Source organism: Synchiropus splendidus, chromosome 9, assembly GCF_027744825.2.
Source record: "Synchiropus splendidus isolate RoL2022-P1 chromosome 9, RoL_Sspl_1.0, whole genome shotgun sequence".
Lineage (NCBI taxonomy): Eukaryota > Metazoa > Chordata > Actinopteri > Syngnathiformes > Callionymidae > Synchiropus > Synchiropus splendidus.
This window is the reverse complement of record NC_071342.1, coordinates 12,251,808-12,279,416: the sequence shown is the minus strand read 5'-3', so window position 1 is coordinate 12,279,416 and position 27,609 is coordinate 12,251,808. Positions and strand designations below refer to the sequence as shown.

The following is a 27,609-nucleotide window of genomic DNA, read 5'->3' as shown; positions in this document are numbered from 1 at the left end:
GCTTCCCAACCTTCCCAATATTTCACATCTTTCTGAACGTATTTAAAAACCAGAGAGTGCTGAGAGGGGTCTCCACTAAGAAGCTAGTTCCATATAACCTTCAATCAAGGTCATTTCCATGAATAAAATAACACCATAAACTAACCATACCACAGGGGACCAAGGTGGCGCCAAGGTTCAATCACAAGGCACGTTAAAAACAATATTTAAACAACAAAAAATAATACTTTCGCAGACATTTATTGTGGAAAACACAAATACAATTGACTTCAAAACTATGCAGCAAAATATGTCATTCTCGGTCATGTGATTGGCACTGCCTTGATCATATGATATTAACGTTTGATTGAGATAACAACACAGTGAAATCGCTCTCGACTCACGATTCATTAGAATAATCCCTTTTTAATGATAATATGTTGTCAATTTGGGCAGACGATCAATTTGCACAAAATATCATCACAGTTTCAGTGAAATGAAAGAATCCATCTTCCGACAGAAACATTTACATGAATAAAGAAGTAGCAGAGGAACAACATTCATTAAATTAGATTATTTTAAGTGGTGTTCTGCACATTTCTTGTACCGCAAATTTTGTGTTGACTTAAATCGTGGAGAAGTCGGACATGTTGACGCCAGTGTGAGCCTCTCTCCTGCCAGAGCGGCGTTTCAATGGGTGAGCGATGGGGTTTTGTTCACCACTTCACTATTTGGTTGTTGGCCGGTGGCTTATGAGAATTTTCATAACACACAAAACACACAAAAAACATGTTCTCATATGAACAATGATGCATTTTCTTGCCACAGTCACACTAAAGTTGATTCATTTTAGGCATTTTTATTTGTGTAATAAAGCCCAGTTTTCCTTTTTGGCTAGCTCCGAACGGCGTGTGAGCTGCAGCCATCAGAAGCCGACAAGTGAATGAAGAAAACCTTATAACTGTAAACACACAGCAACACCAAAATTGAGTCATTTCTAAGTCAATTTCCTGTCAAATCTGAAAAAATATGACTATCAATGCACACTTAACTGTCATTATGCTGTTGACTAACCAAACAGCGCTACGGAGGCGAAAACATAACCAGAGGGCGACCTGTGTTTTGCAAGTCACATGAGCTTAATGATGAAAACCTTGATAAAATTATTTGTTATCACACCATGAGTTAGAGACACCGCCCACATTCATGATAATAACAAGGCAGTGAGACCGATTATGGCTTTAGAGCGAGACAACCATCATGTTTTCCGTCTCACTAAAGAGCACAAAACGCTGTCAAAGGTTAAGCCCTTCCTTTTATAACTACCACTGTAAACTACTGACCTCACTTGACACTTGAATAAAATCATTCTTTCTCCGCCACTTATTCCCTTTACCAGGTCGCCAGGGTGATGAGCTCATAAACCCGCTCGTAATATCATCGCCAGCTCATTGCCACTGCAGTCCCACGAAAAAAAGGTTCTCGCCGCGAAGTAATGATTTTAGAGCTTGCCGTCCAACTCTTTCTCTTTAGATATGTGTATCAGCCACTTACTCACTGATATCGATAAGTTTTTAAATGCTACGGGAGCAATTATACTGAGGGGAATGACTCGGGTAGTTCTGCCAGTTCACAGTTTTTATGTTCCAAACTGCATTCATACGTTGTAAAACTAATGAACTACAGGAAAGTTATTTTTCCAATAAACATTTTCACGCTGACCTCAGCATTGCAGCTGGACAATTCTGCCACCGATTCTGGACGTCACATTAGAGCCAGCCCTAATTAATGAGTCTGAAAGCCATGTGTAGAAAAAAAATCAACAATGGTCTTTGTCACGAGGGAGAGAAATAAATCAAAGACAGAGGTGGGAGGTTCTCACTCTCTGTAATTGGAGCGGCAGGAACCTAAAGGGCCCTTGCAGTGTACTTCATTATCAATTGACAACCTGTATGTCCCATGACAGTGACCGATCTGCGCCGCCAACTGCTTGTGAACGCGACTCGGCCGAAGAAAATGCACAGGAAAATGAGGTTTGCATCCTTTTGTCCGCCTGAATGGATTCTCCCACTTCGCTGTTTTCCACCTCCACAAATCCAATCAGTTTGCACCTTTTGTTGCAGCTCATTCGCTGTTTAAAGTCGAAGTGTACGGAAAGTGTCTATAAGCAAGTGACAAAAGCTGCAATTTTCCTGGTAAACTTGTTCTGGTTGCAAAATGATTGGGTTCAGGAGAAATGGAAAAAGACGCCTGAGCGGCAATAATGGACCCATTATTCATTTAGAAACAGTCTGAGAGTCATACACTTGATTTGGTGGAGCAACTCTCCATGGAGGAATTTTATCATTAAGACCAAGGAAATGAAAGTTGCTCTCGTAATTACATGTTTCCATTTTGGGATTTAAGGGCAGCTTTACAGCTGCGATCGCTTTGTGTCAAAAAATACCAATATGCTCAAATATTGCAATACTTGAATCCACAATATTGCATTGATTTTTTCCTGAAATACCTCAATACTTCATTGTGTGATATTGTCTTGATATTTTAAGTTGCCTCTATTTATATTTAATAATATAATAATATAATATTATTAATATTTAATACACACTTGAATATGCTGTGTGTTTAATATTAACAATTTCTTTTTGCACACTGGAGTTACCTTGTTTCAGGGAGCAATTCATTCCTGTTGTTGAACTGTGAACTGTAACTGAAAATTGAAACTGGACTGATGTCATAACAGTAAATTTCTTTTTATGAACACTACAATGTACTGCATATTTGATTTGCCATCTTAAAATGATGGTTCTTATTGCAATATACTACTGAGTTTACAGAATTGAAATATATCGCAATGTGTCAAACCACACTCCTGTATTGTAATACATATCGTATCGCAACATACCTGCCAATAACAGCGCTAATGTTGGGCTTTAACCCTGTGACTGCTAGTGAATGAGATATTGACTGCGGCAGATTTCCGCTCAGGGAACTGGAGTCGTCAGATGTAATGCAAAGTTTCTATAAATAACATAACCATAGTGAGATCAGTACTGTATAAAACGATGAGTGAAAAACTGTGTCATTCAGATCACATACATTAGATCAAAATGAGTGGAGATCGTAAACAATCCTGAACAAACTACAAGGGTTTCACTCCGCTCCACTGGACACAGACACAAACAGCATAGCGCGACACGGCAATGGAGCCTACATAGCTCCGTAACTCGAATTAACCTGCTGAACCGTAGTCGAAGTGAACATCGCACTCATCCCCGCACACACAACAACAATGAAAGTTAGCGATGACTATTAGCAATATATGTACAAGAACCGAAACTTAGATTGTCAGTGACTTCCAGAACATGCAGTGAGTGGAAAAAGGTGAACATGCGTAAATATCCGTAGCTGCTATTCACAACTGCACTTACGTGACTAACGTAATTTCCCCTCGGCGCTGCAGCAGCTAACGCTAACATTCATGTAGTACCTGGCTACACTGTACCAACCTTTTAGCTTGTTGTTTGCATCACGGCGCCCACGATAGGCCTTCATGCATATGGGCCTGAAATGGCTCCCTTTTTCTGGAATACTTTTTTGAAACTTCCATAGGAAAAGATCGGAATGGAAAATGTGGAAGAGGCTTATTTTGATGTGACTATAAAAGACGAAGCAGTGACTGCATTTCACTCTTCCTTGGTGAAAATTTTTGTCTTAAATTGGGGAAAAACAACAATAAGAAGCTGTGTGGCGGGGAAGTTTATTCATGTGGCCTCGAGTGTCAGAACCTCTAGTTCCATCCAGTGAAATTTCGTTTTGCACTTCCCCAAACTCGCACAGCTGAAAATCATGAAACAGACTCAGATTTAATCAGGCGTGTCATTGCACTTCTTTTAATTTGCCCACACCATGTTCATAAATCACCTGCAATCCGTGGTTCAGCCCCTCGCATCCAATTGGGAATGCAAATTAGCTCATCCAAACTGAGCCCCGTAAACCTGCTCCGAAGTGCGTTGCATAATAAATAAGCACTGTGACTTGTCATTTCAGAAACACGTCTTCAACAACACACTGCTGGCAGAGTTGACTGGACGACGTCCTGTGATCTAGTGACTTTAACTGACTGTGACATGAATCTAGAGGAGAGGTCGACTCTCCTCTCAACGTATTGAAATGGCAATATTGTGAGACATTTACATCTTTCTGCAAGTAAGCAGTTAATATGCTGATCCTTTAGGGTGAACACGCTCACCATTTACATTACACAGAGATTCGCAAATCTCATGCATCTCATAGGCTCATAAAAGATAACGATCCCCCATCCATTTCCAAAGGACGTCCTTGTGCCTTTTTCACAGTGGATAGATTAGACTTTTTTTTTTTGCTTCAAAGCCTCTCAAAGCTCTGTGTTTAATCACATTATGGCATTTCCTGCACAGCCTCTGGATGAATGGTTGCGGGCGCAGGTTTAAAAACCAAGCAATGATTTTCAAACGTTACCCGCAATTTGTACCTTCATGGTCCGCTGACAGGGACAGAAGTCTGCATCACTCTTCGCCCTCTCTTCTCTCATCAGCTCTGACATAAATAGATAAGATTTGGTCCGGATGGAATTTGATCTTTAGCATTAAACTGGAGGCCATGGTCCCAGTCTACATAAGATGCCATCAATCACTCTTTAATCTCCCACCGCTCTCTCTTTAAACTCTTCGCACGGGGAAACTTGAAATGATTACTTTGAAGTGTCTTGCTGGATCTATGGAATCCTACTCATTTATTTACTTGCTGTGGTAAACTGTAAAAACATTGATATAATTTCAGCGATATAGCATCGATCAAACGGGCATCGAGAGTGTTTTAGATTACGTGTTTTAGCTTCTTACCGGTAACTCTTTGGCCACTCCACCGTTTCTATTTTCAGTCGTTCATCTCCACCTCAACGCCTCCTGTTCTCACCCTATTACTGGGTCTAACATAATTCAGTGACCACCATGTTGTGACGCTTTCGTTTTCCAACATGAAGATAAGGCTTCAGAGGAAACTGATATGTGAAAAGACAACGCGTTAAAACAAACTCAAAGCGGCACTCTGAAGATTTATTGGCCAACAAGTCATCATTCACTAGCTAAAATAACCAAAATCCAATGGAATATTTTCAAAGAAGAAACATGAAATGTGAATTATAAAACTCCAGGATGCCTGGCTTCCTTGCAGGAAGTTGTTATAGAAACCTCTAATTAATCAGAGTGTTTCTTTAAACAACCTCGCCACAGAAAATGACTGTAATCTCAAGGAGGATACAACTACATCTGAGCTTGACGTCATGAATAAGCAATTTCATGCAAATGAGCGCCGGAGAGTGGTTTGTTCAAAAGTTGACAGAATCTGAACCTTTAGCAGGAGGATGAGCCTCGTGTTTGTGTATTACATTACTGCAAACTTGCATTATTGTCAAGTGTAAGAGCTGAATTTAAAATCAATAAAGATAAATGTTTACTTTCGTCAGCAGGTTTTATAACAAAACAGAGTGTTTTTGATCAAAAAAAGGCAAGAGTCAATTAAAGAAAATAGGATAAAATCTCTTGTATATTAGGAAAATGGCAAGAGAAATTGCGGTTCTCATCACTTTAAATTCAAGGAGGAAGAGCCCACTGTAGAAGGTTAAAAGACCGTTGCACTAGCAGATGAACAGTGGTGGCAGCAAATCACTGTGCTTATTAAAGACAGCGTCAAAAGTTATTATTATAAACATATGATGAGTTTGAACTGTATTTACTAACTTTTCCTCAACAGAATCTATTGGATGACTTTCTGCTGCCATGTGACCATCTCATGCCTGTGATTCACTGAGCAGCTGCACTTTTCTCCAGTGCCGCAAGCAAGTGAACCAGAATCAGTTTTCTACAAAATACAAGGTTTTATATTTTATAAGTGACATGTTGTAGAGCACACTGAGTAATCTGAAAACAGCAAGCATTGCTGATGATGAATCCAAAATGATGAATAAAATCTTCCTTCAAAGAAACAAAACAACATACCAATGTGGACGCTGTGTGTGGCACAGTGCCACCGCTGAGTTTGGCAAAAGCTATTATTGATTTGAAAGTGTCTTTTATACTGGTCTTTACACAGACTTAAAATGTCAACAAACTATTTGTTATAGGCCAAAAGGTAACGTTAGTATTTTGTTGGTCTTTTGGCTTTAATCACTTTGGCTTTGTTTCACTACTCTTCTGCAATATCACCACTGTCTCCAGAGTCTGACCAGATTCTCACAGGGGGTAAGGTCTGGACTCTGCGCGGGTTAATCCATGTGCAGAAATGATGCATCCTGCTCCACTCTGTCACAATTTGAGTCCGATCAATCCTTACATTCATCTTGGAATGTGCTCGAGAGATCAGTGAAGAAAAAAAAAATCCATTCGTGGAATAACTTGGTCGTTCAATGTATTCTGACCAACCATACCCTTTTGCCTGAGTGTTGACGTTGTTTTGGACAGCCTATATATATATTTGTATTAACAACAGTGAAAAATGTTCTCTGGTAAATACATACAAACATGCATTTGGTGAAGAAAAGAAAAACCTAAAACCATTCAGCAAGATAAATGTATTTAAACTTAATGTGGGTTATTGTTGCACCCATCGCAGCAAGGGTGTATTTTTGAAAAAATAAAAAATAAAATAAATAATAACTTGAGCTAATTATTTCCAGGAACTAGTTTATTGTGGCATTCATTTCAAGAAGCAGTCGCCAGTGCATGCGTAGACCAAAAGAATAAACTACAGTGTCGAATTTCAAAGTCTTCCGAGAGCGCAGAAGCTTTGCCAAGCTTTTTTAAGGATGATCTGTGGCGTTGGAGGCTTACGATAGTCAGAGAACATGTGTAAACAAGAGCAAGGCATCTCAGGAGAGTTCTTTTTTTAATTCCTGGCGTTTAATCTACAGAGGGCTCCATAATCCATTCGCATGCAAATCAATATCGGCTAGCTGTGACTTCAAGGGAAATACTTACGGGACAGACCCAGTTGAAAGAGCAAGAGGAAGGACGGTTGGGTTTATTCACAATAAAAGGCGACATTGTTACATGATAACTACCGGCTTTGTCAAGTCTTGAGTTTTTAATCAATTCCCCGTCTCACAGAGTTGCAATTACGGACATGCTCACTGTATCACATCTGTGAAACTGACTGACAGTTTGCCAGAGCCCATGAATCAAACTGGTCTCTGGAGGCCGACACAAAACACACTTTTACCTTCCCAGAGACATGGATATGAAAGCCTCCGTAGCTACAACTATGTTTCCTTAGAGCAAGTTCACAACTGCCAAGCAAGGATAACAAGGAGCTTTGCAGTGTGAAAAACAAAAGAAAGAAAACAGACCTGAACCCTTTTATAAAAAAAAAGGTCTTGGTGTTTTCTGGAAAACGCGCTTACAGAAATGGTCTAATGTCGCAGAATGGTGAGATATGTGAAAAGAAAATGTTCAGGACAAACTCATCTCCCCGTAATCCCTAGTCTCTGCGCTGGCATGCTCCTTCCCAACCTCCAATTACAAAGAGAAGAAATGCTTGGCTTTTTCACTTCTCTGAAATACACAGGCTCTACATCAGAACTCAATTTGGTTTGGTAATGAGACTGTGCTGTGCATTTCCCCGTGCAGACAGCCCAATCTTCAGTTGCCGGCACACACGGGGGCTTTTCTTAGCCGGAAAGCTCTGAGGAAATAGACTGGTAAAAGTGTTGCCTTTTTTCATTTGCTTGAAACTTGCAGATCACCTTGAATTGGCGTGACCTTCAGGAATTTTGTCAGATCTAAGGGCATACATCCACCAAGGTTTCTGTTGTGTTTGATCTGGAATGAGAACGATTTTAGCAGCCAATGGTCAAGAGACCATCTTCACCCGTGTAGTCACACTGTTCTCTGCTTATGAATGCGAGTCACAAAACATTCCGTGGTCACTTCCATCCGATGTTTTTGATAAGATCTCAATGGTACAGCAAAGAAAATATCCTGAGGCAGCAATGGTGCTCACGTGGCATTTCAAGGCCAATTTGACCCTGGAATTGACTGGGGTTTTTAGGAGGTGGCCTCAGCTCCCCAGACCCTGCTGATTTCCCAGAAGACGCAAGGGAAAGCCAACTGCTGGGCCATAATATGATGGACTGGAGATGCCCGCTTAAGTGCAAGGTTAAATCAGTCAAAGCCATGTGGAAAAGGGGGCCCACCACACAATCTGTTCAGTTGCAGGGAATTATAATTTTACTAGCATGGGTGTGATCATCACCGTCTTCTGTTCTTGGCAGCTCAAAGTGCGCGTGTTTCCAACATGACTGGAGAAAGGTACAAACCAAAGCCAGACAACGGCACTTTTACAGGCTTCCATGCTGATCGCGGCTGGGGTTGAACAGCATTTAATCTGTGCCAGCAATGACCTCAGGATGATAATGGATGAGGGAGTGTGGAAAGGCATCTCAGTGGTGGCAACACATTGTCCCTTCCAAAGTGTATTTTTTTGTAGAAGCTACTTGTAGGTGGGCTTCCATAGCCCCACCCTCAACTGTAAATAAAACGACATGAATTTCGATCCCTGTAACGCTGTTTTGCTCACATTCAGCAGTAGTCCTTGTTACTAAAATGTCCCTCTTGTCCTATCCAACATTGTTTTTAAATAAAGTACTTTGGTACCCTGGAAATCTATCCACACTTCATATCCCTACTTTGTTTCAAGTCAGCTCTGGAGCTCCCTCGGTTTGAAGGGATCTTTTCAGGTGGTGAACGGCGAGTGCCCTCTGTCTTAGGAGTATTGGGACTCACTACACTTACAGGTGAACGCGCAAAACTGAGTGTTAGGGTCAAAAACGAGTGTTAGGGTGAGAAATGGAACACAGCCTAAGGTTTCAAAAGAATGGAACCTGAGGAGGGACTTTGGAACAAAACACAACTTCGATTTGGGTATATTCACATGCTATTTGATCCGCTCATATATTCACTTGAAATACTTGTTCAATTAATAGTGTCCAAAAGTATATGCAAATAAATAAAAGAAAACTTTCAGAATGAGGTTTATATTATGGTTTTATGATGTCAAGCCCGAACCCTGGGTCAGCACAGCATTACATTTTTTACACTGTCCTCCTCATGATGTCGGTGACTGGCCCTTCATTATACCACACCAGAAAGCCTTCCATCGGTCCTGCCACCTGTCTTTGACTCATGCCAGGAATAACCTAAACTATAAGGAGAAACCTCTTTACAGGAGGTGGAATGTCAGAATGATTGACTCGCAGTTCCTCCAGCTGTCCCCCTCCATCCACCTCGGAATAAATCCGCATGCCCATCATATAATTATCTGGACCGTGCTGTCTCTTTGCCTGTGCAATCCTGACTCGCTCCCACCAGCAACACATTTGTCTCATACCGTGATTATACACTGTACATCATCGTGATAGTGTTTACAATTCCCCTCCCAGCCAGAGTAACAGCCTCGACCAGACTAGTGTAATTCCAAGTCAAACTGCATGACGAATAATCAAAGCAGGTGTTGGAACTTTTCTGCTCCATTTAATGCCACAGCCTCATTTCTAAATCTTAAATCATACGACTACAGATCCCACGAAGGGGATTATGTGTGATTAAGACAGTTGAAGTCGAACCTCAGGATTGGACTTACATAGTCGTCGTATGATTCATGTGTGGCTGCTAACAGCGGGGGTCTGTATGCAGCGCTTCCTGCCGCCCCCCTGGCTCGCTGCGCTTGTGCCTCCCTTGTTGCAATGGTGGTGGGAAGTTTGCCGTGTGTCACCGTCGTCAAGGCCCGAGGTGCTGCTGTGCTCCTTCCTGCTCCTCTGTGGACCCTGTTAGATCAAACAAGCAGACAAATATGGCAGCGTCTCGGCAGGTTTTTTTTTTTTTTTTTTTTAGTCAAAATGTCCCACAGCATCCTCTGAAACCTGCTTAATGCGTCACTCTCTGGCGTATCAACTTTGGTGGCTGCACTATTTGAAAAAAAAAGGGTACTATTTTTCCATCCCTGCATAACTCCGACACAGCCGCGACACGCTACATTCAATTTGAAAGTATCAAGCAAGCTAGTGCAATAGCTTCTTCCTCAGACAGTCCTCATGTTGGTTGTGTATTTCTGAAAGTTGAAACCTAGACTCCTTTCAAAACAAGACCTAAAAGAAAGCACATCTAAGTTTGCTAGATCTGTTTGCACATGGTTAAATGGGAAAAAGAAGGATTCTTTTTCCACTTTGTAACACAGTAACAACTCTAACATTACATGAAGAAGCAAACCAATGTGCTAAATTTGGACTTGGGATGACTGTACATCATTATAATTCCAAGGATTTTCTCTTAGTCAGTTTCCAAGGGGCTCATGTACAAAGACTCGCACAGATTTCATATTGAAACCTACCATATGTACAAGTAGAAAATGCCAATCAACGTGGAATTGCGCACGGATGTTGGAGTTCCCGGCGCCTCCCTTTCCACACTTGCATTTAAATATGAAAACCACATGTAAATTAGCCATGCACTGGATTCCACTGTCTTTCTCGCACAGATCCCCCAACTACATTGGCAGGAAACAATCTAAGAGAATGCAAAACTATGTGCAGAAACATACCAATGTCACTCATGCCTCACTTGGCTCTGTGCTTGATATGTCTGATCAGGTAAAGGCCTAAATACACCTGGGGACACTCAGTGCTTCATATACAGAGCACCACTGCGGCGTTTGGAACCTCCCTTCACTGAATTACACTGGATGTCAGTTGCTGTCTATAGCTTCTTCCCTGGCTCCCTGCATAGTGATGGTGCTGTCAGGAAGTCACGGTGATACAAACACAAGGAGGTTTAAATAGCAATTGACACGTTGCTAGGTATAGAACAAAAGGCGGCCCATCCCGTACCTTATCTAACCCCAACCTATGTACTTTGCTTAAGTGTCACAGACATGCCGCGAAATGTGGAACGTGCTTCAATAGAAAGCCTGATACATCAAATGTCTTGTTGTTAATATAGGACACAAAAGTCCACTTTCCCAATGTCAATATAGTACGCCATGGGAGTGAGGATGGTTAGGTGTAAACCAGTACTGAGGATTGTGTGGAGCACTGGACATTTCCACACCCTTTTTCATGAGGGACGCCAATGTGCTAGTACTTCAAACAGTTCCAGAAGCATGTTTTCAACCATCTAAAACCATTAGGTGTTAACTATTGTTTATTTATTTTAGGAAGTTATGCCAGATAGTAGTGATGGGTAGATGGTTTAATGACACAATATTGAAGGAGTGATGAGGTTTCATGAAACAGTGTCCTGATTTTCATAGGCCACCAGATGGCACTGTCTGCTGTAAAAACAAATTCAATGAAACCTCACATCATTTTGAAACCAAGAGCACCACTGAGTGGACTCTGAAAATTAGGTCACTGTTTCATCAGCCCTGCAATACTGTTTCATGATACCTCATCTACCCATCACTACTAGATAGCCAGTGTTTATTCTGCTTGCTTGAATTTACAGACACTGCGCCATCCTGCAGGTAGTGTTCGTTCCTCGGATCCAAAAATACAACTTAAAGGAAAATGATTGATGAATATATTTCACAGGCAATACTCAATTCTTATAAGTACCTTTTGCTGTGTGCAGTAAACCTGCTGAGAGATTTGACTGCCATGAACAAACATGTTTGCTTTTCACGGACAAAACATCCACGCCTGCCTTTCTAGTCGCTTTGCGCAAATGCGTGCACAGGTTGCAAATATGAATCCATATTGAGTAATTTTCATGACATTTCACACATCCCCAGATTCCCTCCAGCAGTGTCAAGTTTGCAAGATGAAAATAATAAGTGTTTAAAAATAACCATCAAAGTCGAGTTTGCCCTCTCTGGTTTCGGGTTTTGGTCCTGTTTCAAGTGTTGAGGGGATTTGCCACACAACTTTCTGAGAAGTCAGAACAGGAAGATGGATTTAATGAGATTAATTTTTAAATACAAATTACTGGAGGGTTGGGGGGGATGGCTTACTAACATCTCAAATGAGTTTTTAGAGACGGATCCATGGGAATAGGGCGGTGCTAAATTCCTAGATCTGCCTTTTGCCAGGATCCATGTTAAATGAGTGCAATAGTAGAAAACCATCGAGTTGAAATTGAACTCCCATACCAACAAAAAATCAGACCACAGCGAGACTTTATCGAGGTCCAAACATGTACATCTGACTTCACAATGTAGACTCGTGAATTACAGTACATTTGGTTTAATAATTTCAATTTTAATTGTGATGGTAGGTGGACACTGATGATCTGCCATCTCTATGACCAATGCCCAATAATATTGCTTATCCATCTTTTGTTGAAAACTTCTCCACAGAGGAGCAATCACTTGACACGTACAATATTCCTCTCATGTCTAACATCTATTTCTCCTCCATTTTTCCTGGCAAAGCGCCTATTTTCCATCACCATCTGTCTTCTGCGTGCTGCTCTCTGGTCTTTCTCCATGTTAAGTTCCCAAAGGATCTGAACCCAACAGCTGCAGACCAAAGCCTGATACCCGCATTTGTGCTTGGACTGGTTTGAGAAAAAGCCCCAAGAGAGGACAGGAGAGGGGGAGCTTGCTCGTAGTGGAAGCTGCTGTTAGCTTTGGGTCAGTTGTTCTTTTTAGATTTCCAATGGAGCTCAATGTCAATTGGTCACATTGTGTATTTAGTCTTAGTCTCCCTGCTCTGGGTATCGGGAAAACTTTACGTGATTCATCTGTTCACGGATAACTCTAACAAGGCCGGACCTGAGGAACTGTCCCATTAGCCAAGAAGCGGGAGACAATCTGGACATAATGCAAGTCAATTACAAGGCAAATCAATCGCAAGCCGCCGTGAAGTAGTCAGCCATAAATAGAGAGAAAACCAATGCAGCATGCAAGCCAACACCAAGTTTGTCCTGGGCAGTGTCTAGGACTTGTGAGGCACAAATTGCTTTGGTAACCAAGATTTGAATCTATATTTAACACCAAGGGAGGCAATGTTCTTCAGTCACTGTGACTTCAATGTGACACCTAAAATTAATACGCGATATCCAACTGAAAAAGTTTGTGGTGAACTCGTGTAGTTGTGTGACTTTAGCAAGATGTTTCCGTGTGTTATTTGTGCTTCGCTCTTTTGTGAAAACTTCTGGGGCCTATAATGAGCCAGGAGAAACAACTGCAGAAATGTGCCGCAAAGCCTCAGATAATTTTAAGGACAAAAAATAAAAATCCTGTAATTCAAAAGGTTTGCTACACATTTCAACCTCCGCTTGTTGTTATATAGAAGCACAGCAGCCGCCTCTCTTGCAGGAACATTTGTCACATAACATAGCCTCTGCAGATCTGCAGTAAATTGGCTTCCTTTATGGCACTACACTTTCCCGAGACGAAAAGGAAAGATAGCCGTTTCCAGGTGAGGAGAGCAGCTGAATTCATCACACAGTTGGAAAACTCCATCAAATAATGTGATGTCAGGAACAATATTGTCTTTTCACTGTAGCTAAAATCATAGCATTACTCACCTGAACAATGTTAAAGGAAATACACACACTGGAAACTAGCAAAGAATAATGCATAATACAGCGCTATGCCACAAGTAATGCATTGCTTTGAAAAGTGTATAAAATAAAATATATTTGTCTTACTAAAACCTTACCTTGTGGATGTTGTAGTCGCCGGCCGTGTGCTCCGTCCTTGTGCTGCCCTGCCTCGGTTGGAGTCGTCCGAACCATTCAACAGGGAGAGCTCCCTCAGCTGCTCCTGCCTGATCTCATCGTTGTAGTCCTGCGGGTGAAAAAACAAAACAAAAACAAATGGTAGCTCTTGGATTAAAAAGGAAAAAACAACAACAGCATTTGTCTTCTGACTGCAACAGATGCTCGCAACAGCAGAGAATGTCATCAAATTAAAATCATCTTGAACGCACATTTTTCTCGCAGCACTGAGACACAAGCAGAGGCGTTATTTCTTCGGAGGAAAACACACTGCTGATGGTATTAAAAGAGAAGAAATGTCCCTCCGGATGTTGTTGGCTAATTGGAACTGGATAGTATTAATGTGTGAGTGGCTGACTCGCTATATATGTGCAGTGATTTGCCCAGGTGACCTTTCCAGGAGCTCCCCCGCAGTCTTGGAAAACAGCTCCAGAAAAAGAGATGCATGGATAAGAAAGTTCATATGAACCAAAGAGCCAATGAATTGTCCTTGCGGCTCATCTGCAACAAATCCATTTCAGAATGGAACAACAGATTCCTCCCACTGTCAAAAAACTTTTAGGCAGGGCAGGGGGTCACATTCAAATCACGCAAGGCTACTGAAGGTTAGCATTAGCAAAGCACTCCTCTGCTTAACTTCACAACAAAAATTGTCATTTGCATCACACACGCTTTCTTGGTGAACTTATATTGACTTCACTGTCTATTTCATTCTCTTCCAGGGAACCAAAAAATGACCGCAGTAAGGCTGCAACAGCTAGTCGACTGTAATCGCGTATTCACCGATGGGTTCACAAGTCAACAAGTCGTGACGTCATCACTCACTTTTCAGTGCATGTGTCCGAGGCAGCTTAGCATGACCCGCAGTAAAAGGAGAAATATCTGTGGCTTCGGGACCATCAAAAAGTATGGTAACATTTCACAATGGACCCATCAATGCTGAAACTATACGCTATATAACTATACTATATAACTATAACTATACTATACTAAGTGTTTACATCATTTTTTTTTCTTTTTTATTCACTTACAACACTACAATCGGACATGCTGGTGTGTCTGTCATGTGCCGACTGGTCAACTAAAAGTTGTCGATGACTAGTGAGTGGGCGTTTGGTTTATTGGGCTCTGGAACATATGTCTTTTTCTCTCTTGTCTTGACGCTTGCATTGTTCGCCTTGAGCATTGGAAATTCATCCATCCAGTTAGCACTGTAATCTGAGGTTGCATCTGTGAGACAGAAGAATAAGATACCCATTTCTCCAGATACCTCTGGAAATGGAGACGTTCTCTGGTCAACAAAGCCGTCCTCCCAGTCCAACAGAACTAAAGTACCTCACCAGGGAGGCATCCTATAGAGACAGCCAAGCCACCTGCTTTGAACACTAAATGACGATGCCACTCCCCCTCTCTTTAATGGTCTCGCAGGGAGAGTAACTCATTTGGACTGTGGGTATCTGTGATCTGGTTCTTCCAATGACCACCCAGAGCTTGTAGCCATAGGCAGGAGTTGGAACGCCATTTGACTGGTGAAATGAGAACTAAAGATACGTGAAGGAACAGATCGAGGAATGCTGTGCAGTGGTCAAGAGTAGAATTTCCTCATAAGAGAACAACAATTTTATATTAGTGGCCACATCACAAAAGAACAAAACTTTATTTTTGCATAGAAAATCATCAACACAGAGACCCTTTTTATTTTCGAGCAAAATCTTTTAGTCACAAATGTTTTGCATGCGAACGCGACCTATCACTGTCACTTTAAACAACTTAGTGCGGACGTTGGTTATCTTGCGATTCTCATCCATTTCTCTCCCTCTGTTAACACGCTATGGATCATTGTGCTGACGATCGGGGTGTGGGGGTAAGCAGCCTTCATTATCTTGTCATTTCTGACAGATAAACAGGCTCATTTCCCTGAAACACAGTGGCACAGAACAAGTACACATACCGCAGGCGAAAGATATTTGTAATGAAAATGAAGCAGGAGGGAAACGAAGGCTTTCTTGGGCTGTCAGCAGTTTTGACAGCTTCGTTTTGCTGCTTTGTTTTATCTCTTCAACTGTCTGACTGTTGGGCGTCTTGTCCTGACAAGGTAACAACAAACAATTTCCAATAAGCAGATCTCTTTGGATGTTTCATTTCATTCTGACCCTTTTGGTGGCTTTTTTTTTTTTCCAAAACAGGATAATTATTGCCTCAGTCCATTCTCAGTTGATGTTTGGCATGACGTGAAACAGACCACAGCGTAAGACGATCCTGTACGACACCTAAGAAAGCAGATAAAATGAAAAAAGCATGCAGAAAGTGCCTACCTCCACTAAGAGGCTAATTTCCACCATAATTTTGCACCCACATTTTAGGCTCATTTTTATAGGTTGTTGGTGTCCAGTAAGATTCATCTGGTGTCAGAGCATTTAGTTCTAGAGTTAGGGTTTGGATTGTCCAATTGTAGGAACCCCAAAAAATGTAACAACAACACCACAGCAACATTATTTTTATTGATTTCCCCCTTGAATTTCATTGAAATCTATTCATAACTTTTTGGGGGACAACACAGACAGACATTTGCTGACATCGTCACATTTGACTATTTGACTCTGGGCATATGATTTTTGCAGACAAGAATAAAGCAAGCACCTGTCAGAATGAATCCGTTTTGCAAACAGCGAGTCAAGTCGTGCCAGTGGATGGTGCGAGTCAATAAATGTGATGGAAGAAAAAGTGCAGAGAAGTTAGGATCCAGACAGAATTACTCACTGAGGTGAGTTACCTTTGATGACGCATGCATTGCACCACAATTCTCGCACCATGTTTCTTCAATACTACTTGTTTAATTCACAGCCGTTATCTAGGACATTCAAGATTCATGTGTTGTGATGATTCATAGTTCAAACTCTGTGCTACCTTAGAAGAAAACCGAGCAAACTCCCATGTTGATTTGGGACCCGCTGAAAATAACCCCATAATGCCCAAGAAAACGACACACAAGGCTGTTTAAGGTAATATGAGTCCTCAAATATACAGTACGTTCGTGCTTCAACAAGACGAACCAGCATCTATTGTGCTGTGAGGTTGGAGGACAACTGACGTCCTCTTTTTGACGCCATACATGCAGAGATAACTATGCTGAGATTGGTTTCTAAGGAACAACAATAGAGCACGAATTACAAGGATCTTTATTCCGCTTAGTGTCATGGTTCCTGTAAAGGCATTGTACTGTAGGTTGGCTGGTAAATATTCATTCTCTCTACCTGAAGACAAAACTGCTGTTATTTTTCTTTGAACATGACTCAAGGTTCCAAGTGAAGTTATGAACCCTCTCAATTTGAAAGCACTCATCTTGTTTTTCAAAAAGTGGTTGGTGGTTACAGTTTGAATGTTCCCTAAAGCAAGCAGCCATGATTCCAGTGTTGAAGTTTCAGGGAACAAACCGGCAGCAGAGTGGGAAAAACAGGAGGGACGTGAAAGTGCTATCTCAATTTTGGAGTCTCGTCGGTCGTCCCAACATTGTAATCCTCACAGAAATGCAGTTGGTCTGTCCCACTTCTGATAATGTGTCTTCAGCTAAGGCGTAGCAGAGGGAGGGACGATCTTGAGCCCCCATCCCAGCTCAGTCCCAGATACACTGAGTGTCATGGATTATTAAGAAACTGGAGTCAAGTGGAGCAAAAAAGTGCTAAAAATATATTCTATGAAAAAAGTCTTTGCCTTGTTGAATGAAAGATCGGGTTCATCCGGAGTTTTCAGAGAATTTTGAACCGGCAGCTTGGGCCGCAAACTATCCTCCACATTACTTTCCATTACGCTCTTCTGAAGATTTGAACGTCCCACCTCCGCTCGCATTGATGGTCACCTCCAATTTTGTCTTAGGAGGACAGCAGCCAATAAGAGTCTGTGCGAGCTACAAGCTGGTGAATTGAGTGCACTCTGATTCCACAGATATGCTCTTGTCTGTACAGCTTTGAAAAGCCGAGGACAGGCGGTGGAATCTCTCAAACTTGTAATTAAATATTCCGCTTTTCTTTCCCCACACCCTCTCTTTTCTCTTTCAGTTTTTCTTTGAAAGCCAAGTTACACTAACAATTCTCTTTACCGTGAAATTAAATCAAGGTCTGAACACGGCACAGAAATAGGTCTGCTCAAAATGTAAAGTATAATTTGATATTCAATGCACCTGAAGTAATGGTTTGGTCCTGATGACCGATTTTAAAAACTTGATGACAGGGTTTCTTTGTTTAACATCATTGTTCTGACTTCAAATGAATAAGTAAATTATAAAAAAATGAAAAATGAGAATAATATAAAAGTGTACGCCAAGATGCATTATCTATAATATGGCTTCAGTCTTTCAAAGGTGATAATGTATAATGTTTATTTTACTATATAAGGAAAAAAAAAAAAACCAATGTGGGCATGAAAAGAAAAACCAAAATAAACATTGAAAAAAAATCCTCAACATTATCCACTTGACTGTTGTTAATCATAATAGTAATGATAAAATAAAACGTCAGGTATAAGTCTATAACATTTCAATAAAAAAAAAAAAAAAAAAAGCAAACAACATTCTTTAACTATTACTATCACCAGAGTTACTACTATTGGTATTATTACTAATACCACCACTACTACTACTTCTAGTAAGAATATAATATAATAATAATAATAATAATAATAATAATAATAATAATAATAATAATAATAATAATAATATAGACCATGATTGTGATCAAATAAAATGCATATAAGTATAAGATATGAGGGTAAAAGTTATGTTTGAATAAATGGATTTGTTTCCATATGCATAATGCATTTATATGCATACATTTCTAAAGTACAATATAATCCTACATTTTCGCATCAACATTTTATTAATAATTGTCAAAAGAAGAAGCATTTACAAACCATTCTATCTAAGTTTTAGGAACCAAGTCAACACTGTAAGTGAACAGCTGATGGGCACATTTGTTCGTTGGCCTCAGACAATGTTTCAAACCAGTTGACGATGAGATTGTTCAACAAATGGCCATCAGCACAGATTTTCAGAAACAAACATTTCAGCTAATGAACACGTCCGACTGCTTTGAACGAGATAAACAAAGTTTTTCATTTGACGTCCAGCAGCTTATCTGACGGCTGATGGATCTGTGGAAGCTCGTGACAGTGGACCGTCCACAGTGGAGCCAACATGAGCACACAGAGATAACACCATGCTGCGAGAGTCCTCCGGTCGGAGTGTTTGTTCACGGAGATTAATTCTGACCATGCGCGACCTTGTACACACCAGCACTCTCCACTGAGCTGAACTTTGATTCTGGAAAGGGTTAATATGAGAAGCACGACTGTGGCATAAAGACAATAATGTGACCTTTATAACCTGAAGACCTTTGCGGGTTGTGGCTGGTGTTTCTAGCTACACACTGCTCCTCCTCCTTCTCGTGTTGACTGGTTTCTCACAATCCCGCCGCTGCTCTGTCCGGCACACAAAATAAATAATTCGCCAGTGACCCGCTTATCCTTAGAATTACAAAACCTCTGAGCTCTCAGTGCTTCACTGACAATAAGCCAACAATACTTGAGCTATAATTATTCATCTTGAGCTTGAGAGCAGCTTTTGCTCCTTAAATTCTCGCTGACCTTTACAACTATATTTATTAATAAGCTCCTTTCAAATTTTAATTAAATGAGTTTTACTTGAGGTGTTCTAGCAAAAATAGCATTTCTATTAACTGAATTAATGCTCTTACAGTAGGCAGTCACATGACGCTTCCGTCCTGAATTATATATATAAAACAATGTTAATTAGTGCCAGACAGAGAAAATAGCAGCTCCAGTGGTGAAATTATATGATCTGTCTCGTGCGTATGGGGTTTGACTATTGTGTGTGGGCAGAATCTTAGAGCAACAGATGTGGAGGGGAGTTTGTGTTACCAAGATGGAAAAAAAAAGGAGTCTGTCTGGATGTGTTTTTCCTGCCCTCACCTATAGCTATGAACTGTGGGTAACGGAGCTGCTTCACTGCCCTCGGTGGGTGGGAAACATCTCCCTGAGAGAGAAGATGTGGTCGCTGTTTAGGAGGCTTTTAATTTGTAGATTAAACCGGGAAGGAAACCGAAGACAAGGTTGACCAGTTAAATCTGACCCTCCGCTGTGAAACTGTAACATTAGGGCCGTATGTAGATTTTTTTCTTTTTTTTTTCTAAATCGGTTTCCTTTATTCACTTTTCTCTTTATGTAATGACTTTGTGAAACACACATGACTCTATGTTTCACCACACTCCACAGTTTCAGTAGGTTCATCTTATCAAACTGATCTGATTTTAGGAATTGGAAATGTAAAAATAAATTGAAATAAATTATTAATCCTACACTTTCCAGTCTTTAAACAAATCATAACTCATGCCACAATTACGTACCACCTGGTAAAGACTCATGTTCTGGCTACAACTGGTGAATGCTATACTGGTTCGCTTAGCTAGCTGGGAAATTCCGAGGTGATTTTTAGCTCCTAAAGTTGTCAAGGGTCGACGAGATTTAAGTCTGAGGTGTGGAAATACGTTTGCATCATACGTTTTTTACAAACTTTACGTTTTTTACAAACTTTCTCCAAAAGTAGAAGCAAACTCTCACTCCCACGGCGTCAGAAAGTGACTGTTTTGCAATATACTTAACTCTGAAGTCAGCCCTACACGCCTCATGTTGACCCATTAGCGCTCAAAATGGAGTCAAATGTGACATTCCAAAAGAACGGATTGGGGCTTGTGGGGGTGATGGTAGTTTGATGTCACATGGTGTATATCGCCTCTTGTGTGGCCTGAGAGATGCATGGCCATTTGAGGGGTGCTACATATACCAGGAGACAAGTGAAAATTCAGGCTGCATTTACGTGGTGTCTGCATCACTGAAAACATCTGGAGCCTGGAGGATTCCCACTTTGTGAAAACACATTTAAAAACGGAGCAGGCATTGATGGTTGCCTCAGGCACAGGACACATTCGGGACAAATTTCATACCTACAGCGTAATGTTCTGCCTCTCAGCAAAGCCAGCGCCACTGGTGTGTGACATACAGTGTCCATCAACTCAAGGATATGGCATGAATAGATCACTGATCTGAGCCATGCCGATGGCGAGGTGTGTTCAGAAGCTGTGCATGAGGAAATCAAATTTGTAGGAACTCATTGGTGCCATAGCTGGCACCAAACCTCTCCCGCCGGTGGCATCTAAACTGGAGAAAATGTGTCGGATGCAGTCGGCGACGGCTCCGTATAAACGGGCCCTCAGAGGCTGTTAGCAATGTTTTGTCCACGGTGTCAGGAAATGTGGCCTGGAAAAGCCGGCACGCCCTAAATTGAAAGTCAAATGCATCAACGTGCAAAGTGGGAGGCTGACTTTGGCACGTCCACTTGAAGATAGACGCTATTTAACACCTTCAGAGGGAGAAAGAGTTGGCTTCGTAGAATGACCTTCCACCATGATAATAGAGCACTAAAAAAGCTCTCTGGGTGACTTGATGTCAAAGAAGGAAGAGACAGCTGTAAGTTGTCAACATTGCAGGAAAAATTGGGCTGTTAAAGACAAAAAGATGACAAATTGAGGTGACATAAAAACCAGTCAGGAGAGAGCAACCTGCAGCGGTGGTTGAGGTCTGGATAATTGGTCAATTGTCAGGTTTCTGCTTCACTAATATAAGCGGCCTGGGACTGCTGGAAAGGATTGCATGAGAGCGACTAAATTGGCCTGAAAAACATTATTTAGGAGTGCAGGGTTTAGTGCTGTCACAGCTTCTCAAAGCAAGAATAGCACAGAAACTTTAATCCTAATGAGGGAGAGTCCACCCTGCTGCATGTCAGAACTCATTTGTGTCCGTTCTTCAAAGCTCTGTGCTACTAACTCGCTCTGAAGTGAACAAAGAGAGCAAGCAGACATGTGTTAGCAGCTTTGGTTATTGACGCAGGTGAGAACAACTTTCAGGAGCTTTGTCAAAAAATGCTGTTTTTCCTATAGTCTAAAAATAATCTTGGCTTTTTGACTTTGCAGCCATTTTAAGGTCACATTTAAACACAATTTCACACAGTCTGGTAATCCGACTTTGAGAACCCCAGACTTTTCTCACCAGCACAAAATGGCTGAATTGCGTGCTCCAAAGTCATCCGGTAATATTTAATCATTGGTTTATCTCCCAAAAAAAAAAAAAAAAAAAAAAAAAAGGTTTTGGAAAGTGCTCACTCCTTTGTGGATTTAAAACGGCTTCTCAGAATTGAAAAAGCATTGCAAATATTGTCTAAAAATCTAAAATCTATTTGAAAATAAAAATGTTATACAAAAATGTATACACATTCTTTTGTAATTATGTGCGTTGAAATCATAATTACACTTTATTACACACCCATTTACCCCAAAAACAGATAATCTTCACATGCTAATGATTCATAATGAGAAAAATATCAAAAAAATAATCACATAGCCAATTTTATCATCGCAGCTTTCGATATCAGCTTTCGATTACAGCATTTATGTCTGTACTTAATTTTGTTTTAATTTCACCCTAAAATTTCTTTTTTTTTTTTTTTCAATATTGTCGGTCTTTCGCTTTGATGGCCCTCACAAAGGCCCCACCATATAATGTGGCCCCATAGGAAATGTAATTGCCCACCTGTGATGTCGTGTTAAGACTGAGACGCAAAAACCAAAACAAAAGCTCAATCTAGCGTAAATACCCTCGTGTTGTCTTTTCCTGTACCAGAGAGAAACCACACAAACAGTTTCAGACACAATTCAGTGACAATAGAAGGCCTTGAATGAAGCAATTATGTTGCTTAGGTTTGAAGCTCAAGCGGAATCACAGACTTGGAGGTGAAGTTGTGGGACGGCTGAGACACTTTCCCAGCTTTACGCCGGAATCCAACTATTAATTCACATCACTATGCTCTCGCTCTCATTTTCTCATGAATCCCTTTAAATGTCTGCTAGTCTCTCTTGCCCCCAACGGAATGTTTCTCCAGTCGCCAGCTCAAAATAGGATCCTGTCTAAACATCAGTTCACAGAGCGATTACTTTCCTCGGTGCATTTATTTAATAATTTCCAAGGCAGGGGAAGTCGGAGCTGTCAGCTCTGACAGCATTTCTGCAGTCAGATTTGACTTCATGCTGGATCAGAGGGCTCCATTTGAGACACTAATGGCGCTAAAACTTCAGGGAACCGAAGTTCTTGGAGCTCGGCATTATTTTTTGCTCTTTAATGACAAGCTTTGATTATTTAAAATCTGAGTGAAATGGAGTCACATCTAATGGCTTTTTGTTTTGTGGAAAGTGGTGAAACCACACTGTTCTCAAAACACTGCCAGTGAAAATCCTCTATGACTGTGTGTAATTGTAGCAGGTAAAAAATCATCTTTTTCATTGTGGGGATCTTTTTCAGTATAATAAAACTGTAACTATCTCAACAGGTTCCAGAGAATTCAACTAGCGTGTAAGAAAATCTTGATACACTCAAATATCGCCATATTGTAGCGACATTTTTGCTGAAATATCGCAATACTTGATTGTGTGATTCTGTCTTGATATTTTACGCCGGCTATATCAATATTTATTACATAGATACTTGAAAATGCTGCTGCATTTGTGGCATGTGTTAAAGACTAACGCTTTCCTTCTTCTTTGCGAAATGTAACTAAAGTCTAACTGACCTGACGTCATAACAATAAACTTGTTTTCATGCACATAATACTGTGCTGCAATATCTGAGTTTCCCTCTTAAAATGATGGCTTTTATTACAGTATGAACTTACACTACTGCAAGGTATTGTGTCGGGATAAGTATCGCATCACAAGATACTTGCCAATACACACCCCTACACACAACAGAGCAGGGCAATGTGTTGCCGTGGGGCCACATGCAGCCCTTGGCTTGTATATTTATATGGCCTGCATGAAGTTATATTGACACTGTAAAACTTATTTGTTGTCCTTAAAATGAAAATAATAAAATGATTATGATGATTATTGTTGTTAATAATAATAATTCATACATACATACAAAAATGTTGGTTAAAAGATATTTACCTTTGCTTCTTAAAAATAACATTTCAAAAGTATTCAAATTACAGTGTTCTATGAATAATGGCATCATAAAAATGATTTTAAAAAGATTTTACCTGCAATTCCTTCCTGATGTTTCATTTTCACAAATGAACTGTCGGCATTTAAAGACCCAAATGCCACCTTTAATTCTACTTGACATTTCATTCAGCACTTTATGACTCATTTATATCACATTATATGTTCAATGAAAAACTCCAATTTTCCATGCGCATTTTTATTTGCATTAAAAATCAATGTAACGAGCAGCCTTTGAAATCTGACCAGGAGATTAGTATGGAGCCCCACGTTGGGCTTTCAAAGTGTCAAAAATGATGAAGACTTTTAAAAGCTCAAAGTGCCTTTCTTTTAAAGAAAATGTACATTTGCGTCTGGTTCCAGCAGATGGGAGCACAGTGTGAAGCGCGTTCGTCTAATGACAGGGAGTCGACATTTATTTTCTCAGACATCAGGGAGTATGTGGCAAATTGCAGTTGCTGGTACTTTGGTAAAAGACAGGGAACATTGCATTCCTTCTGAAATGGCAGGAGAACAGAATAGATGAACAAGTGCATCCTTCATGGCTTCATTCGAGCCCCAACCGACCGTTCAAGTCCATTAACTTCATGTGAAGCGTTTGTTGGCAGCTGCAGCACATTTCTATGAGCATGTCTGACGCTTTTGATTTTCTCAAGCGCATTGTCACACCAGCAGGAGACCATTGACCACGGCAGCAGTGGGAGTTGTTCATGGTTCCCAAGAGAAAAGAAGAAATAATGGCTCAACCAAACAACATGTTTAACTCAGCCAGAAACCCTCTGTCTGTCCCAGTAACGGAGGGCATTATAAATAACATGCGGAACACAGGTATGTTCTAATACTTGTCGTGCTCCTGAAGATGACACCAGCACCTGGTTCCGCAGATACGGCTGCTCCGACTGTGTCGGCACTAATGTGCCGTTCATCTGCAAATATGGAGTCTTGCATGAACAACGTGATGAAGTGCGACTCCCTTTTTTATGCTGTTACTGATGTGTAAAGGTTGTGTTAGTGTAATTCAAGGACACTTAATCAGGAAGAGTAAGTGACAGACATGAGTGATGTTCTGTTCAGGAGGAACCAGCTGTTAAAGATCAGCATGGATGTACTCCGCCATGCATGACGTGTTTTACTCTCCTTCTCCTTCCCTTTCACCTGAACACGTTTTTCAGTTTGTTCTTCCGCAGACCTCTGGTCAGCAGAGTCAGCGCTGAGACACAGTATTAGCATAATGCCAATAAAGAGCGAACAACAGCAGGTTCAGATTTCAACTCATGTCATAGTTTGTGCCTCACATCCCTCAGCCAGTCAAATCACTTGGACAGGAAGTCGCTGGCCTTTATTCAACAAAGACCTTTATGTCATGCTTTTCCTAGTTTCATGAAACAAACAACGTTTTGGTTTGGCATGTTGCTAAACTCTATGCTTCACAGCTCCACAAATAAGACTTCAATTGATGAATTTAAAAACATATTTGTCAATTCAGCAACATTAATGCCTGCGACACAAACAAACAAACAAAAAAAGAAGTCAGTATGCTTGACCTTTAACCTAAAATCCAGACTCTGGTTCTGCAAAACAAGCTTACTGAACACTGAGTGAGTCATAACCAATTTAAAGAGAACTTTGGATGCTTTCCATGTTTCAGTTATCTACAGTGCTAGCAAGAAGAAACGTCACCTTCACAAAGATTAAAGGGTGAAGGAACAGTGTTCATCGATTTCTATTAGTTATTTACTTTAAATAAATAAATAAACATGGCGCCTACTCTAACTGCTCAGTTTCACCCTCAACCCACAGATGTCATTCCGCCATTTGTCCTGATGACATGAAAGCTTGTTGCAAACATCAAATCAGCATCTCAGTTGTGGGTTATTGTGATGTCACATAGTTACCTCGGATGTCGGCGCTGGAAATGATGTAGAGTTCAGTGTGTTCTAGTTATCAAAGTTGGGACACAAGATAGCGATACATAGGAAAGCTAGTCTCAAAGCTAGTGTCCGGATATTTGCAACTTCCATGTGCAACTGGAAAACCCACAGAATGAAAAGAAAACACAAATTTCTCTTTTGGCACTTTTCATTGATTTGAAAACTTCCTGTTTACGTTCGGGGGGAAGCCATCTTGGATTGAAGTGCTCCCTTGACAAACACTTTCTTGTTGTTTAGCTTGAGCAGATTTGTTAGTACAGTACATGCAAACACACATATTGACACGACTTGTGCCTAAGTGGAACTGCTGTACTTCGGTGGGTCTCCTAGCTTCAGCTTCAGCCATCTGGCAACACAATAATAACACAAGACGGTTGCAATCCTTTTTCCAAGAATCAATGGAACCTTTAAATGTTTTGGAGTGGCCTGGAGGCAAGTCTGAATCTTATCAAAGTATTCATGGAACAACATGTAATATTAAGAGGATGACAGGCAGTCGCTACTGATACACAAGCAGCGTTGGAAAAGACTTTAAAAACAATGGTTGCATAAATATCTAAATATTAATTTGGAATTTGTGGCTGAATATAAACAATAAATAAATAACATATATATATATATATATATATATATATATATATATATATATATATATATATATATATATATATATAAACTATTATAAACTATACTATATATAAACTATTTTTTCTTCTGCAATCCAACAGGTAGATGGATGAGCTAAGTGAATATAAGACATAACTGTGTTGCTCTCCTAAAATTAAATAACCTATTTAAAAAGTCTGACCTGATTTGAAAAAAACAAAAAAAAAAAAAACATATCCTAGGCAACTCAGCAAGCACCCTTGTCCTAGAAAACACAATATCTAATTTCCATTGTATCAGTGTGTGTTGCTTATATGCAGTCAGGTCCTTTCTCTTCGGATCAGCATTTCACTGCATTTTCATGTTTTTTGCAGACACACATTCATGCTGGACAAATGAGCCGAGCGTCACTGAGGAGTGCGGAACAAAACCAAAGTACCCCAAGAAGACCCACTCAGACAACAACAACAACAGCCCCCTCTCGCGAGGCGACAGCAGTAGCCCCTGAACCTCTGCCACTCCTAAACTTTTAATGATTTGTATTAACTTGGATATGAGCCGCTTGGTGTGACACAGGACGATTATCCTTCTGGCCCAATGATCAGATCTGATTTAAAGAACACTGGGGTGATGAAGGGGAAAAAACATGAATTCCATAAAGGGAACTCATGCAGCACAACTCACATTTGCAAAGCTTGATTAATATTTACAGCTCAGACCCGCTAAGGGTACACAAGATACGCATTCATTACTACGCTGCTCTCTAGGCTACATGGTGCTCGCAAGTGGTACCATACAGACTAGAATAGCTGAATACATTCTATTTTATGAGTGAGATGTGGCAGGTACTATTTGGGGCTTATTGAAAACTTCTCACATCCACGCAAACAAGTTCTAGCCAGAGTTATAAATAGTTTCACAGTGTTGGGAAATGGAGTCGACGTAAATAAGCCCTTTCATGTTGAGATAGAAATGAAGTCGTGGACTTACTGGAACTAGGAATTTCTTTATCTCCTCTAAAGCGTGACTCATCCGGGAATAAGCTTCTCCAGGTGGAGCAAAGACTTCAATTAAAACATGAAGATCATGACTCAGATGTGCATATTTGGCCTCGCCGCTTTTCCTCAACTCTTCTTCCTGTTCCAGAGAAGAAAGAGAACAAGATTACTTACATACTTATGTACACCAGAAGGACTATATTCCTGTTAAAAAATACATATATAT

General features: G+C 40.5%; 1 protein-coding gene across 7 annotated transcripts in view; it reads right to left on the bottom strand.

Moving 5' to 3' along the window:
- khdrbs2 (KH domain containing, RNA binding, signal transduction associated 2) overlaps window positions 1–27,609 on the bottom strand; it is a 101,829-nt gene that overhangs the window by 15,336 nt on the left and 58,884 nt on the right. For 6 of the 7 annotated variants that reach the window (XM_053875274.1, XM_053875275.1, XM_053875269.1 and 3 more), the window contains exons 4-6: window positions 27,376–27,522; window positions 13,673–13,800; window positions 9,655–9,838 (exon numbers count right to left, since the gene is read on the bottom strand). In XM_053875274.1, coding sequence (XP_053731249.1) covers window positions 9,655–9,838; window positions 13,673–13,800; window positions 27,376–27,522 — 459 coding nt within the window. The remainder of the gene's footprint in view (window positions 1–9,654; window positions 9,839–13,672; window positions 13,801–27,375; window positions 27,523–27,609) is intronic. The other variant, XM_053875271.1, reaches the window with a different exon arrangement.